Source organism: Pipra filicauda, unplaced genomic scaffold (assembly GCF_003945595.2).
Source record: "Pipra filicauda isolate LSUMZ 115617 unplaced genomic scaffold, ASM394559v2 scaffold157_size4220110_pilon, whole genome shotgun sequence".
Taxonomy (NCBI): domain Eukaryota; kingdom Metazoa; phylum Chordata; class Aves; order Passeriformes; family Pipridae; genus Pipra; species Pipra filicauda.
Genome location: NW_024104073.1, coordinates 1608817 through 1624191, shown reverse-complemented (window position 1 = coordinate 1624191; position 15375 = coordinate 1608817). Strand labels below are relative to the sequence as shown.

At 36.0% G+C, this 15375-nt stretch overlaps 1 protein-coding gene and 1 long non-coding RNA gene across 7 annotated transcripts in view; one reads left to right on the top strand and one right to left on the bottom strand.

The window, feature by feature from the left end:
- MYO6 (myosin VI) overlaps nt 1-15375 on the top strand; it is a 108415-nt gene that overhangs the window by 49290 nt on the left and 43750 nt on the right. For all 6 annotated transcript variants that reach the window (XM_027713574.2, XM_027713573.2, XM_039379138.1 and 3 more), the window contains exons 9-12: nt 799-963; nt 5624-5704; nt 8348-8528; nt 11111-11255. In XM_027713574.2, coding sequence (XP_027569375.1) covers nt 799-963; nt 5624-5704; nt 8348-8528; nt 11111-11255 — 572 coding nt within the window. The remainder of the gene's footprint in view (nt 1-798; nt 964-5623; nt 5705-8347; nt 8529-11110; nt 11256-15375) is intronic.
- On the bottom strand, nt 5752-10977 carry LOC113983956. The gene is made up of 5 exons (XR_005562742.1): nt 10836-10977; nt 10251-10276; nt 9986-10076; nt 6998-7089; nt 5752-6241 (listed from the first exon to the last, which is right to left on the bottom strand). It is a non-coding gene; the product is annotated as an uncharacterized LOC113983956 (long non-coding RNA).

The window sequence follows — 15375 nt, the reverse complement described above, 5'->3', positions numbered from 1 at the left end:
GATTAATTGCTTTAGCTGAAGCAAACAGCACTAGTATCTTCAGAAATTGCTTAAAAAATTGTTTCAGTTTTCCACTGCAAGACCAGCCTGTTTACTTGAGCCCCTGTTTTACTTTGTGGTCACCTTATTAGGTCTGATTTCTCAAAGCAATGTGAGTACAAACCAAGACCTCGTGAATGACTGAATAACCATACTCAAATCTGTCAGTCAGTAAGCCCTTCTTAGTTGCTGTAATGACCATTAAGTTTAGGAATTTCCTTTCTATTAAGATTTCTCTAGGCACAGGGAATTTTATCATAGGCCAGATAACAAATGGCCTTCAAAATCTGTGTTCCATCTCAGAAAAGAAGTGTAAATTTTGGGAAATAATGTTCTTTCATAATTGGTTCACCTAAGATGTTGTCCAGATATGTATTCTATAATTTTAACCATTCCTTCTCTTTTACAAGTGTCTCATTGAAAAGCAATTAGAGAAGGTTGTAATAGCACTGCCATCCAAAAAGTGAAAGGATTGCTGTAGCAATGCTCTTTGCAGCAACTACTGGAATTCTGCTAAGGATTTCTGCTTTTTAGGGTGAAGCAGATCTTTGTTTTAAGAGTGTATATGTACCCAATACATGAGCTGAGGGAAGTTACGGTAAAGGCAATGGTTTCTTTTCTAATCTTAGTATGTATTAGGTGTAGAGATATTTTAATATTCTTTGGAGCAGTGTGATCAGACAAACGTATATTGAAAAACTGAATCTCAAATAATCCAAAAAATATTCAGATAATCAGAAAAATATTTCTTCTTCCTAGAACTCGGTGGTTGGTGGATTTGTATCACACTACCTTCTGGAGAAATCTAGGATCTGTGTGCAAGGCAAAGAAGAGAGGAATTATCATATCTTTTACAGGCTTTGTGCTGGTGCTCCAGAAGACATTAGGGAAAAACTATATCTAAGCTCTCCTGACAACTTTAGGGTGAGTATCAGAATCAGCATTTGTAAAGCTTCTAATATTGTCATACGTGGATTTTTCATATGGATCATACTAAAATCTCTATGTATTATCTTGAACAGACTCATTGCTATTACAAAAATTATATTTTGTTTTTGTCAAATAAAGCTGCCTGACATTTTTCCTTACTGGAAGAATTCCTATGCTTTTTCTCTGTCATAAAATTGAGGAATCTTTGCTTTTCCAGAACATGTACTGTTGCATACCCAGCTGCTAGTAATGATGTTATGGACTCTTCTAGAGGTATAACGTGTGAATTTCTTGATTGTGATCTAACTGTTCTGTGGGTAATCTATATTTCAAGTCCTAAAAACTTTATTTTTAGGTAGGGGTTTTGCCTTTTCTGAGATTATATGTTTTCTCCTGATTAACCCTGATTCTGTGTTATGTTTCTAATAGCAAACCAACAGACAGGTTGGCTTTCTCTCCTACCATTAATTTCTTGCATTCTTTTCCTCCCATTTTTCACTACTTTATTATTATTATTTTTTACTGCTGCACTTTAACTTTTAACTTTTTCCTCCAACTTTTCTTCTTTCTTCTCCCCTTCTCTTTGTTCAGATTTCACTTGTTTTTAGTCATGATAGACAAATAACGTGGTTTCCTTTTGCTTTCTTTCCCTTCTTGTCAGTTTTTCCTCTCTTTTGTTTTTTGTTTGCCTGAGTGACTTCCAACCACGTCCCTTATTTTAATATTATATTTTAATTTCTCCGTATGTTACATTTCGATTCTTGCAGGGTTTTTTTCCTTGAGAAAAGGACATTATTGAATGCTTTTCCAACTAGCGCAGCTTTACTGATACAGCTGTTTCTCATCGTTCCCCTGATTATGCCTTCTTTTTCTTTCCAAAACAAGCTTCTGCCATCCCTTTCAGGGTCCTTCCAAGCCTATTCACATCTTATACTCTCATCACCAGTTTTGCTAAGAAGCTGAAAACTCTTGCCTTCAGTTACTCATTCCTGCTATTTAATTACATTTAAATGAATCATTAGGTTTTTGTTTGGTTCTTTTTTTTTTCTTTCTGACAATCACACCTGAACTATCTACTTGAAATATCTATAAATATCACCATGTGCTTTGCTGACTTGCATTGAAAAGAATGATAATTGGTAAATCAAATCCTACTGGTCAGTTGTTTGGTTATGTTGTGTCATTTATCTCCATCTCTTACCGTTTCTTGCCTTATGCTTGGCTTGGAATGTCATGAAAGCAGAATTTTGTGTATTTCTAAAATACACAGACCAAATCCCTTGGGTTTGGAAGGGTTTTGTAACACAACAGTGTGGAATTACAAGGACATAAGCTAAATGACTGTCATCTTTTTAGACCTCTTTGATCTTAAACGAGAAGCACTGCTAACAAAGAAATATGTTAGTGTGTAGATTGTTTTCTTTGTTGATGTATCTTCCTACTTGGATTTCTAAATAAAACTTGGACTGTGCTTATCTATTACTTTTCCTAATATCTTTTGTACTCATTTTCATCAGAATTCCAAGAGTGCTAGAACCTTAAAATATACAAAGTTCCTACTAGCTTTGTGCAAAGTGGGGGTTGCATAGGCGAGACCTAACTTAAAGCACTCGCTGTGGGGAAGGTGGGTGTACGCTGGTGACCAAACAGGTTGCTGCTGCAACATTGTACATTTGTACTGTGGCATCAAGGTGATCTTGCTCTGTAAAAGCCATGGCAGTATTTTAGGACAGGTTCCTTACTTTCTCAAGGCGTTCCTAGGGGCCTTCATAGAGCTTACATTATTTCTTTAACTATTTAGTTTGTATCTTTTTCTGTTTTATCTATCTCTACTCAGTTGTGTGACGGAAACTTGATCCGATGCTTATTAGGAAAGAACTGCTTCCATTCTCTAGAAGGAAAGTTTTTCTTTTGAAACGCCCAATGAACACAATACTTAAAAACAGCCAACACCTCTTATTTTTGTATAATACAGAGCTAGTTTTCAAAATTTTCTTCTCTACTGCACAATTATTCTGCACAGTATTCTCTTGTATGTTTTAAAGCTAAAATCTCGAACAAATTTTCAAATATGTATTTTTAATGTGCAGCCACTTTTCCATTAAAACTTATGAAGTTAATAGATTTTTATTTCTGGAACTGCATCTGCTCACTACACACTCTTGGGGATTTTTTAAAATCAAAAGTTCTGCTCATGAGAGCCCCCAAGGTTGCAGATGTCAAGGTCAGAATTATATATAACCTTTTTAAAATCAGGCTGGTGCAGTGCAGCACTGAACAGCCTGAGTTCTTTTACAGAAGATGCTTACTTGCATATTTCATTTATAAAGAGTTTACAGTCACACCAGCTTTATCACACCGTGACGTTTTTCTTTTTTTACCTCTACTAAGGTTGCAGCGGGCACTTTAATTTCCATTAAGAAGATTTATTGCTTTACCATAAATTAGTATTTTAATCCTGAGTTCCTGGCATGTGAAAGATCCATTCTGCATGTTAAATGAAAAAATTTTACCACTGTTTTTTCTCCCCCTTAAAGTAGATTAATTAAAAAAACCCTTGGGATAATTTTCATCTTTGTATGCATGTAAATTAATATAAATATACTTAAAGCTTATTAGTTGAATTGCACTGAATTTCCATCACGTATCATTTTATAGGAGACTTTTAGGAAAACAAAACTGTAAAAGGTTAATTTGCTTCCTAAATTTGTATTTCTTTTGTCAAGATTATTTTTTATGTCTTCATTCCCATTTGCTGCTTCAGGTTTTGTCATAAAATGGTTTTGAATAAGGATGCTTGTGTCACTTTTTATTTACCATGTTTTGTTGACTGGTTCAGAATTCATAGAAATGCCATCTTTCAATAACAATAATAATAACAACAACAACAACAGATGGTGATATTATACTAGGCAAGGTTTGATGATTGATCTGTGTTTTCATATTAATGCTATATTTTTGACAAAACCCCCATTAATTAAAAATTCATACTCTAAAATTGATTATTTAAAAAAACTCATCCCTATTGTGCCACTTGTGCCTTTTAGCTTATAAAGTCAGTCCAAATTAGGGCCGGCTTGAATTCTAAGACTCAAGCCTGGTTTCTCTTAAGTACACTGGGTGCTTGTGTTTTAGGTTCCTCTGCAAAAGTTTTCAGAAATTCAAAGTCATGAGGTAACCCTGTGCTGAACATTGTAGATTGAGGTGCCCTAGGCTGCACCACGTGGCTGTGAAAGTAAAGCTGCACAGTAAATCTGTACCTGGAGTACAGTTCAGCTGAAGCTGAACTTTTTCAGATCTAAATTTCAGGAAGAGAGGTCAGATTGCCCTATGTTCGGGTTGCTGAAGTTATAATGGGATGTTGTACTTCATTATAAAAACCCCAAATGAACCAAAGCCCAGGTACAGTGGTATTTAGATGTTCTATATGCTAACCTGAAGCTGTGTATTTGTGTGCTTTTAAAAATATAATTTCTCCCTGATTTAGTACGTAAATTTACTTCAGGTTTTAGCTTTCCAATGAAAGCCATTATCTTGTGATTAAATGTATCCTACATTATTACTGAATACCATGCTGGTTCACATTCTCAGCCAGTCAGATAAGTTTTCACACTCTCTTCTTGAAGATCATGACCTTTTTCACTTCCCATCCCCAGTTTCTGGGATCGTGTTACTAATACTGTAATCTAGGGATATATCATGTTTAAAATATGCTGTGCTTTGCATTCTTATTGGCTGATAAAGAACACTTTTCAGTGTTCAAAGCTAACTTTGAACAGTTGTCACTTTGTTTTAATATTAAATTTGTCACCATGTTTTCTTCTACTGTTAGAAATGCTTTGAAGAATATTTTGAGGTTTTAGAATTTTGCATATAAATTTTAATCAAAGTGTAGAATTGTCTGTGTTCAGCTAGTTGAAAACATCATCTTTGTTCAACCAAAGAGCAACGAATCAGTTCACTTCCTTTAGACAAAGGGCTCTGTCCAAGCTTTTGGACAGAGTTCTTACATTCAGCTGAACAAATCTGAAAGAAAAAGCTGGCAATCCTGTTTTGCTGAAAAGGGCAGTCATTATCTGAATCTAAATTCACTATGATTTACTGAATAGTAAATCTGAATTTACTGTACAACATGAGATGTATAGCAGAAGCCACGTTTTGAATAAGGCTTCTGCTTATAGCGTGTTACAAGCTTTTAATATTCTTCAGGTTTTTGAATACATTATGTCTCTCTTATAGAAATATTTCACTGGTGAAATAGATCACTTTGGTATTATACATAGGCCAGAAGATTAATTTCTTTTGTTCCTAATTTTGGGTGTCTTTTATGTAATCCCAGACTCCATTAATACATTTAATAGAACCAAACATTAGGAAAATATTGTGTGACTTAAAAAAAATTAATATCCCAATGTGTCAAAAAGTATTTTAGTTATCAAAATGAAGAAGCTTTCAACAGAAGTTTGTTACCGTTGTAGTTCTTTGATTTTGTAGATGTAAATAAACACATTTGTAAGGAATGAATTCCGACTACTTACTGTATTGTTTGTATCATATGTTTAAATCAAGCTACGTAGGGCAAGCCTTAAATAAAAGCATACGTTTTCCTTACTTCTGTCTTTAAGTATCCACTTCCACTTTTTTATTGTTACAGTATTTAAATCGAGGCTGTACCAGATTTTTCGCTAACAAAGAAACGGACAAACAGATTTTGCAAAATCGCAAGAGTCCTGAGGTATGTTTGTATCTTCAGTTAGTTTATATTATTAACTAATGCAGATAGAGTAGAAAATTATTATACTTTTACAGAATGGAATGAATTTTACACATCTTTATAGGTCTAATGGGTACTGTCAAAGCTGCTCTATTCAGATCTCTGTTTTGGAGTTCAGTCCTAGAAATACATTTTACCATGCATCGTAAAATCCCAAGCAGAACAGTGTATATAAAATGGTTTCCTTTTCATTCTTATAATAAGGTAACACTAATTTATGCAGCTTGTCTTCTGTGAAAAACACAAATCTATCCAAGACTTTCTGTAATTTTCCTTTTTAAAATCTTACTACTGCTAAGAATAAGTCAGAAGCAATGTTTTTTTCCCAGAGCCATTTTTACTATCTGGAGTTGTGAAGGGATGCTCCAAACTGTTTCAGATATCAGTTATAACTCAACCTCACTTCAAGCATGAATATATTCTCCTCCTTGATACACTTTCATGGTTTTTGTTTTCCCCATGCTGTTAACGGCTAGTTATGTCAGAGCATGGCATTTCCTGGAAGAAAGTGTGAAACTTAAAAACATTTATGTCCTCTTGCTCCATCTCTGTTTATGTTTTTTTAGAACTGGAATTACCAGGATTTTTTAGCATTTAAGCCTTTGAGCTTGTTTACATGAGGATACTAAAGAATTTGTTCTGAATTAATTGTATATATGAATTGGAAGTTCTTTAAACACATAATTAAACTTCTGCTCTGTTCTCTAATAAAATTTTCATCTACTCATACCTCAAGAGTGAAATCCATTTGTATAGCTGGAAGATATTTCAAATATTAATCAAATTCATATTTGTGATTCTGTAGCAGGATAAGCTGCATATATTGGCAAAAATACAAAAATAACTTTACTCAAAAGCTTCTTTCCACCAAATCACCATGCCATCTCTTTTACTTTTGATAACTTGGGCTTGAAGCTCATGCCTAGCTATGAGACACAGTATAGATACTTCCTTTTCTCAAGTCAGCATTGTTTACTCCTTGATTTCTAGTGGTTGTATGTTGTAACACTGAGCACATAATCCTGATTTCTTTTGCTTAAACGTACGCTATTTTCTATAATCAGGGATGGTGGAGAGTGATTTTACATTACTGTGAGGCAGAAAGCTCATAGTTTATTTTGTTCATGTCAGTCATACAGGCTATGATATGGGTTGGAGATTTTGTCTCAGATTACCCAATTTGCCTTAAATGAAGATTTGTAGCGACGCTGGTCAGGTCATTTATGTAGGCATAGAGTATCAACATTCACTTACTCTTGCTACTGGGAGATGAACCTGTGCAATCTTCTGTTACTGATACGATTTACAGGCGGGTGTTCTGTCATAAAACTTGTCCTCTAAAAAACCTAATTTGAAATAGGAGAAGACTTACTTTGAAATAAGTGTTGTCTAAACTAAAGCATACGTAGAGAATAATTCTGAAAATATATGTAAAACATAAAGTACTGGAACTTCTGATACAATAATACTTGTATGTTACAGGTATATCAATTTGAAGGCTCAATAGAGGATCAAAGTTCAATGATATTTAAACCTAGTCTAGCCATTTAAACAGGAAATATATTACCTTATTGAGCTTTTTAAATTGGAAATTTAGTATTTACTCTGTCATTTTATAAAAAATACTAAGATTGCTTATTTTATTAAATTAGCTGGAATAGTCAATTAATACTTCAATTATTTTTGTGTTTTCCTTATCAGGAAGATGAGGTGATCATTTTACATAATTAACATGTAGTTTAATGTTATTGATGTGCCTACATGTTGTGTGAAGTGAATTTTTCAGATGCATGTGGTGTTTTGTTTTGATAAAAATTACATTAGCTTATTTGACATTAACAAGGCTTCTATTTAGTTAATTATTCTTTTTAGTTGAAAAAAATTTAAAAATAACTGTAAAAACGTAGCTCACTCTGTGCATGTTCAGGTAGTCTCTTGATTGCATGCAGATGTGTTACTATCTACTGTTTAAACTCGTTTATAGTTAAAATAGCTTTCTATGTATATAAATCAGAAAAATCAGCAAAATGTTAAATTGGTATTTCAGAACATAGCTGCTATTCTTCTAACCCATAGACCACTGCAAGTTCTATTTCTTAATTAGCAGCAAATATTAAGAGGTACATTTCTCTAAATAATTCTGTTTAGAATAGGGATAACTGATTTGTCCTATGGTCCTTTCCCATGGCCTGTTATTCTGTCATCCTACTACAAGGACCTCGATCTTCTTTCAACTGCTTGGGATTCGAAGAACTCCTTTGTATAAATGCTTTGATAGCTCTCTTAGCTGAAGTCTTCCTTTCTCCTGCTTGCTATCCTGTGTTCCCTTGTCCTTAGCTGTCACATTCTCCAGCTTCTGCTTTCTGAAGATAAGTTTGAAGTTTGCTTTGAAATTTAAGTTTGAAGATCGTGCTTCGAAGTATCAACAAGTTAAAATAAATTAGGGTCCTTGCGAAGCCTGTATTACATGAAGAGCTCGAATCTCTTTTTACCTAGTTTGGCATGCTTTTTTATGCTTTTTCTTTATGGCTTATTCTTGACTGGAAATATTTACCTACCTACTTCAAATCGCTTACTAAATTTGTGGTTTATCTTGTTTTATAGTATCTTAAAGAAGGTTCCTTGAAGGATCCACTGTTAGATGATCATGGAGATTTCAACAGAATGTGCACAGCAATGAAAAAGATTGGACTGGATGATGAAGAAAAACTTGATCTTTTTAGAGTAGTGGCTGGTGTCCTTCATCTTGGAAATATTGATTTTGAGGAAGCTGGGAGTACATCAGGTTAGATGAAGCATAAATTGTTTTCTGTAAAAAGACTGGAAATGTCTCTTGATTAGAGATGTTTCCTTTCCATGTGAATTATGGCTTTAGAAAGCTGCTTTGTGTTCAAGGGTAATTCAGTCTTAATTCACTCCCTTTTGAAGTCAAGTTTACCTACTTGTTTTAAAATTGTACTCCTTTACATGCTCTAAAAGCAAGTAGGCTTTCAATGAAAATGTTCAGTGAAGAGTTTAATATAAAGGAAGAGACATTCTGTGTCTCAAAATCATACTTGTGTTTTAGTGATAATTTTAAAGTCCAACTTCTCACTAACCTCATGAAAATATCTTGTAATTAGAAACTATCTGTAGGGAAAGGCATGATGTCCTTTGGCTTCCAAGAATACCATCATGGTAGTATTTTGAGAGGTGAGGAAAAAAAAAGTTACAGCAAAAACTTAGGGCAATATAAACTTCCTAATTTTAAGATGTTGCTCACAAGATGAGTTAGTACAGGTGTAGCTGGGACTTAACAGCAGAATGTGCAGGAAAGTGGAGGAAGGAGAATTGATATTTTGGGGATTGTCATTCTTACCTTACTACTGAAATCAGCCTCTCTAAATTGAGAACTGCTGTCTATATATTCCTGAAGGACTGAAGAAACTCATGGTCTGGATGTACTACAAATATAACTATAGTAGAAGATATAAGCATCTAGGTCTTTACCTTGAGTTCCAAGATACTGGTTCCTCTTGGTCCTGCTTCAAGTATGTATAGCTGTTAGTAAAGTTATTTGGAAGGGCATACCAAAGAACATTTTAATAGGTATTTTAAATGAGTTAAATGAGTACTAGCCTTGCAGGTTCACTAGCTCCTGACCCCAAGCACAGAATCACCATGGAACTGTACAGAACATTCTGTTCAGAAGAGATCATGGGAGGTCTCTAATCCCATCAGTTGGGCAAATGCTGAATTCAGACTGGGTATCTTAGGGTTGGCACAGAGCAGGTGTTGTTTTGTTGGTTTTTTTTCCTCATCTCCTTTCCATAGGTTGAATCAGAACCTCCCCAGTGTCAGTTCATGATGTTTCCATCTTTACGAAAATGACTGAAATGAACATGATTAATGTGAATGAATCTGAAAGATGCAGGGGTAGAGAAGGGTAATGGCTTCATGGAGTTCAACAGCAAGCTTCTCAGGGAGCTTCCCTGTTTGGGTCTTTTATGAGTTGGGACTTTGGAGTTGACAAGGTGGAACAGAGTGAAAAAGGTGCAAATGTGAGTGGAGAGGAAGTTTCAGGAGGCAAACAAACAAGAAGAGGAGGAACCACGGATGGTGAGGAAAGTCAGGGTTTAGAAAAGGGAAGGTCACCAGAAAACTTATCTTCTCTGAATGCTGAAATTCAGAGAAATTTTTCTTCTGGAATAAATTATTGAACTTCTGAAATGATCATTGCATTGGGCTTTATTCTGCTCTCACCTTGTATGTGTGTTCACACAGGGTGTGCATTCCAGCTGTTCCAGGCAGTATGTCTCTTACCAGAGACCCTCTCAAGTTCTGTTACTGCTTTCTGGGAAACACCAAACAAAAGTTGTTTTCTACAAGTCAGATGGTATTTCAGAGCATCCAAAATTAAGTCACAAAAGCCTTAAACTTTTAAGGACTCCCTTCCCTCCCCCCCCCCTCCCCCTTGAGTGTCATTGTAGAGGAATGGAAAGAATTCAAGTGATGTTTGACTACTTACTTATCCCTTTTGGCCTCTTCGCTTACCTGTAGAAATAAATTTTACTGTGAACAAATTCTTACTGCAAAAAACCAGGAAATACATGTAAATAACTGTTAGATTTTCCTAAAGTGTTTTGTGCTCCAGTTGGGAGATCTGTGCTGGCCTAGTCCTGGCACAGAGGGCTGAGGTGCAGAGAGCAAAAGGGAGCACTTCTCTTGGCTGTTTACTTAGGAAGTGTACATACCTTTATCTGAAAAATGCAAATAGCAGGAGTCTGCCATGCCAGGCACTTCTGCTGCATAGCAAGGAGGCCTGGAGGATTACAGGAATATCTAAGTCCAGAAGTTTTAAGTCACTACAGCTAGTTTGTAGGTGTTAGCACTTCTGCATTTTGGGATAGTGCTTCCCTATGAGCAGGTTGGTTTTTGAACAGCCTGGACAGTGTTCTAGAAATATAGAATTACGTGCATAGTTTTTGGCAGGGGGTTGTTTTTGCATTTATTTCGTGGTATTTTCTTGGGTTTTCAAAACTGACTCTTCCCATTTAACTATATGAAGTACTTTCCAGAAGCAAACCTTTAATCCCTTCAAAGCTGACATTACCTTCACTGGTAACATTACATGTTAGTGGACGATGACCAGCAGGGTCAGGGTAGGATCACCGCTGGCCAGTATTTTCCTTAGAGCTGAACTGGCGGCTGTTGCCCTGCCGTGCTGCGGTGCGCGGGGTGCGGGTGCTGTGCGGTGCGTGACGCGGTGCGTGTGTGTCCCTCGGGGGGTGCGGGTGCTGTGCGGTGCGTGACGCGGTGCGTGTGTGTCCCTCGGGGGGTGCGGGTGCTGTGCGGTGCGTGACGCGGCGTGTGTGTGTCTGTCGGCAGGGGGCTGCACGCCGCGGGCGCGAAGCCAGCCATCGCTGGAGCGCTGCGCCGCCCTGCTGGGCCTCGACCAGGACGACCTGCGCGGGAGCCTCACTACGCGCGTCATGCTCACGACGGCAGGGGGCGCCAAAGGCACGGTCATCAAGTGAGTGCGGCGGGGCCGGGGCGGGCCGGGGGCGGGGCGGGGGTGGGGACGGACGGGGGAGAGGGGGAAATGGATCTTAAATATAGTCTCTGTATTAGTACGGATCTTATCTATTATATTACGTATTTATAAACTGTACATTCATATAGATTGCTTATAAAATATATCATATATATTCGTATACAATCCATATGCAGTCCATATATATATATATATAAAATATAAATTATATATATATAAAAATATATATATAAAAATATATATATAAATATATATATAAAAATATATATATAATTTTTTTTTTTATTTTAACCAGTTGATCCAGGTGTGCACATTTTTATATGCCCAGGCTTGCTTGTTTCATTGTTTTTAGGACGTTGGAGGGGTTTTTTTTTAAATTTTACTTGGAAGAGTGGCAGTTGTATAATGTCTGACTAAAAGGGCTTTTTTTTTTTTTTTTTTTTTTTTTTTTGTAAAAGAAAGGCTTTGAGTAAGTCACTATGAGGTTTTATAGAACCTCTCATATGTCAGTGTGGCTAAAGAAGTATAGCAGTCACCCTGTTAAATCCACAGCCTACACAGAAAATTTGATATAGTGATAGATTTAACAGATACACTGTATCAAGGAATGTTAATGCTATACCTAAAGTATTTCAGAAGACACTTGAATCTCTCTTATCGTGAGGGCTGCACAGTGCTCCTCTGAACACTGCCCTGTGAAATTAGAGCTGGAATACTTTAATTAGAGGGTACTGTATCCATCTTTCTGAACATCTGAACAGTCAGTGCCCCTGTGTTTGCCACATCTAATTCTTCTGAAATCACGTTTCAGTTTTAAAAAGTCCACTGCAAATGGTAATCCAGAAATAATGCTGCTTCTTGCTGTTGCTGGTAAACAAACATTTTGTCTTGACTGCAAAGTTAAAAATGTTTCTTAAAAGCTTGACTGCAAAGCTAATAATGTTTCACAAATATAAAAAAATAGTGGAACAGGATAATTTTAATAGAAAATGTTTAGGGTTTTTTTTCCTGAAGCTATTATCAAAGTAACTTCCTAGACATAGAAGCAGGATGGTGATTTCTTGTATGCACATGGAGAAGGAATAATGGCAAAGAACATGTATAAACGTGGTACTGATGGTAACATATCAATACTATGAGAGTTATGACTCCTTGCATATTTTGTCTTTTGAAATTTATTACTATTATTTATATTGAAGCATTTGTAAATATTTCATAAACTTATGGACTGAAACAAAGTAACAGATGATCGATTTAACCTTGGTATGTCACTGTGGCCAGTAAAGGTGGCAGCTGTTAGTTAATGCGTGCTCAGGTTATGTCAGACTTCTGAGGTGAAAATGTCTTTGGGCATTTCAGAGCTTTGATTTCTAAAAAAGGTCTTTAAGGAATGTAAGGGATTTGAGCAGTGAAAGTTGCAGTGGTCAAGAGCTCATTCTGTTAAAGAGAAGAAATAGCTATAGTGGAAATACTGTTCTGTGCCCACTTCCTGATCTCCAGGGGGAAACTGATCTCCCTGGCCAAAATTTAGCATAATAAATCAACCATGACATCCTGTGCAGTTTGAACACCATGGGGTGTTTTTCAGGGGAATGCAGAGGCACCTCTGAACTAACTCATATTTAGGAGTCTTAAGTTTAGCACAGGTGTGGGCTCTTGTTCAAGTAAAAAACATTACTACCAAATAGCTGGTGTTTGAGGTGTATTTCTAGATAGAGCAAGCAAGTAGACTTCTTGGTGGTCTGCTTATTTCTGTACTTTGAAAGAACAGATGTTCAAGAGCTACAGATGTTCAAGAGCTAGAACTTCATAGTGACTACCATGAAAAAGTTATAATGCAGTGACAAATGGTAAGTAGTGATTGGGGGAGTAAATTCTGCCTTCAGTTAAAAGCTCAAGATCTAGATCTTGTAATAAAATATTCAGTAGTTAATTTCCAGAGAGTTTTTGTAAATTCCTTCTCTCTCCCCTGCCTCTCTCCAGTTTTTAGAAATTGGATACTTTTAGTTACTATTATCTTGGTGCCTTATCAGATAATATGGAAAGTTACAAATAATTTTTTCTCTTTATTACAACCTTTAGTGTAGGAAGACATTGGTCCTGTAGAACAAAGTGCCTCCAGTGGTCAACATTTTCCAAGTTTTACTATTTTCTTTCTTCCAGACCATGGCTGAATCGACAGCAAACTCTTCGATATATTCACCCAGGACAGCCTTTACCAGTATTATGGATAACATTAGAGTAGAAAATTATATATTACACAGTACAGATGGTATTCATATTAATGCATGGCAATATGAGAATTGCAGGTTTGGAAAGTTAGTAACGTTTTTTACTTAATTCAGGTTGTTATCCACCATAATTGCTGATCTTTCTCTGTTAACTTACTGCATACCTGGTTATTCTCCATCTTGCATTTGTATTTTTGAATTCTCTTAAGCATACCACTACACACTTTCCTTTACTGAAATATATTTTCTGGATTTTTACATTATCAATTTGTGAAAATAATTTTGTATGCTAATAATGTTACCAAGATTTTCTGCTTTTTTAGTTCAGACTGTTTTTTGAAAATACTCTTACTTTCATGTTCCTTTTAAGTAGAAGTGTTAAATAGAAGCAGAAGGGCTTTGAACAAATTGCATCCATGTCAGACTCAGACGACACTCCACTGGAAATTCTCTCAGTGAACTGCTGATTCAGCCTCTGAGAACAGATTAGTTTTGGCGGTTGTATACATAACACATAGATAAAGCTTGTCTGTATAGTTTCCTTTTGAGAATTTTTGGTGGGACATATTAAGCACTGAAGCAGAAATGCATCATAATATACTGCTTCCCTTTTCACCATATCCCAAATGACACTGTCAAGGAAGGTTTTTTAAGAACAAATGTAGGTTTTGTTACAGCTTTAAGTTTACTTTGGATTAAAACTTTAAAAATTTTCTGCTCAGTGTATTTATCCTGATAAACTTGGGGCATTGTTAGCAGTGTACTGTTTCAAAAGTCTGCAAACACAAGGAGCTATGTTTTTGTGCCAGCAGATCTTATTTTTCCCCCAGTGTTTTATTTTGGGGGTGTCAAAAATGAATTCAGAGGACTCCTTCCACTGTCTCAAGGATTAATGCATTAAGCCTCTTTCTCTAGCATTTGCTAAACTTGTGCAGCTAAAAGCAAACATACATCAATAAATACAGCAATTTCTTCTTGTGTGGCTTACTGCATGTACAAGGAAAGTGGATTGGACTATTTTAGATACTTATTAAATAGACACAATTTTTCTTCTATGGTAATGTAGTTTAGAAACTATTTGATTGCTGTTAATATTAGAGTTTTGACAAGTACATTGTTTTATTTTGTTCCAGCAACCTAAAGAGCTAGTCATTTCTCTCTCTCTTTCTTAGGGACCTTTTGTGTGCAAGTGGATCATGTGAGTGCTAATAGGTCACAGTGAATAAATAGCTCGGCTGAAATCACTGTGCTTAGAGTATAACAAAGGCTTTGTTCTACTGGGCCAACAAGGAATAGTAGGAGGGTGATGCTAAATGCTGTCTCTGAATTTTATTAAAAATACTGGCAGAGAGACTTGACAGCTGCACTATGTTTATCTGTCCTTGCCTCCCAAAAGCACATAATGATCACCTTGTTGGCTGATGTTTTTGCCATCCATGTGAAGTGTGTTTGCAGAGTGAAATAATGTGTTAGGATTCAAAATCTGGTACTTCTCTTAGACTGTAAATGTACTGTGCCACTCTCTTACTCAGTTTCTCCCTTTTCATGAAGACTTCCAAAGAGGTCTCCATCGTCACAAAATTATTTTACAGGGTGAAAAAATTAATTTACATCATTCCATGTCCTTCACCGTCTTTTGCAGTAGATTTTCTACCAGAAGGCATTTTTTTAGTGGTGGTACTGAAGCCTCTGTTGGAAAAAACATTTTTTCGAGAAATATTTTTCTACAGTTTTTGGAACTTCAGCTTTTCTCAAATTATAAGTGTGCTGCTTATATTCCTTAGTTACATAGGTCTTTCACTAGGTAGATTTATTTCATCCAGGCCATTTTATTTATAAACCAGTTACCATATTGGCTGACAGTAATT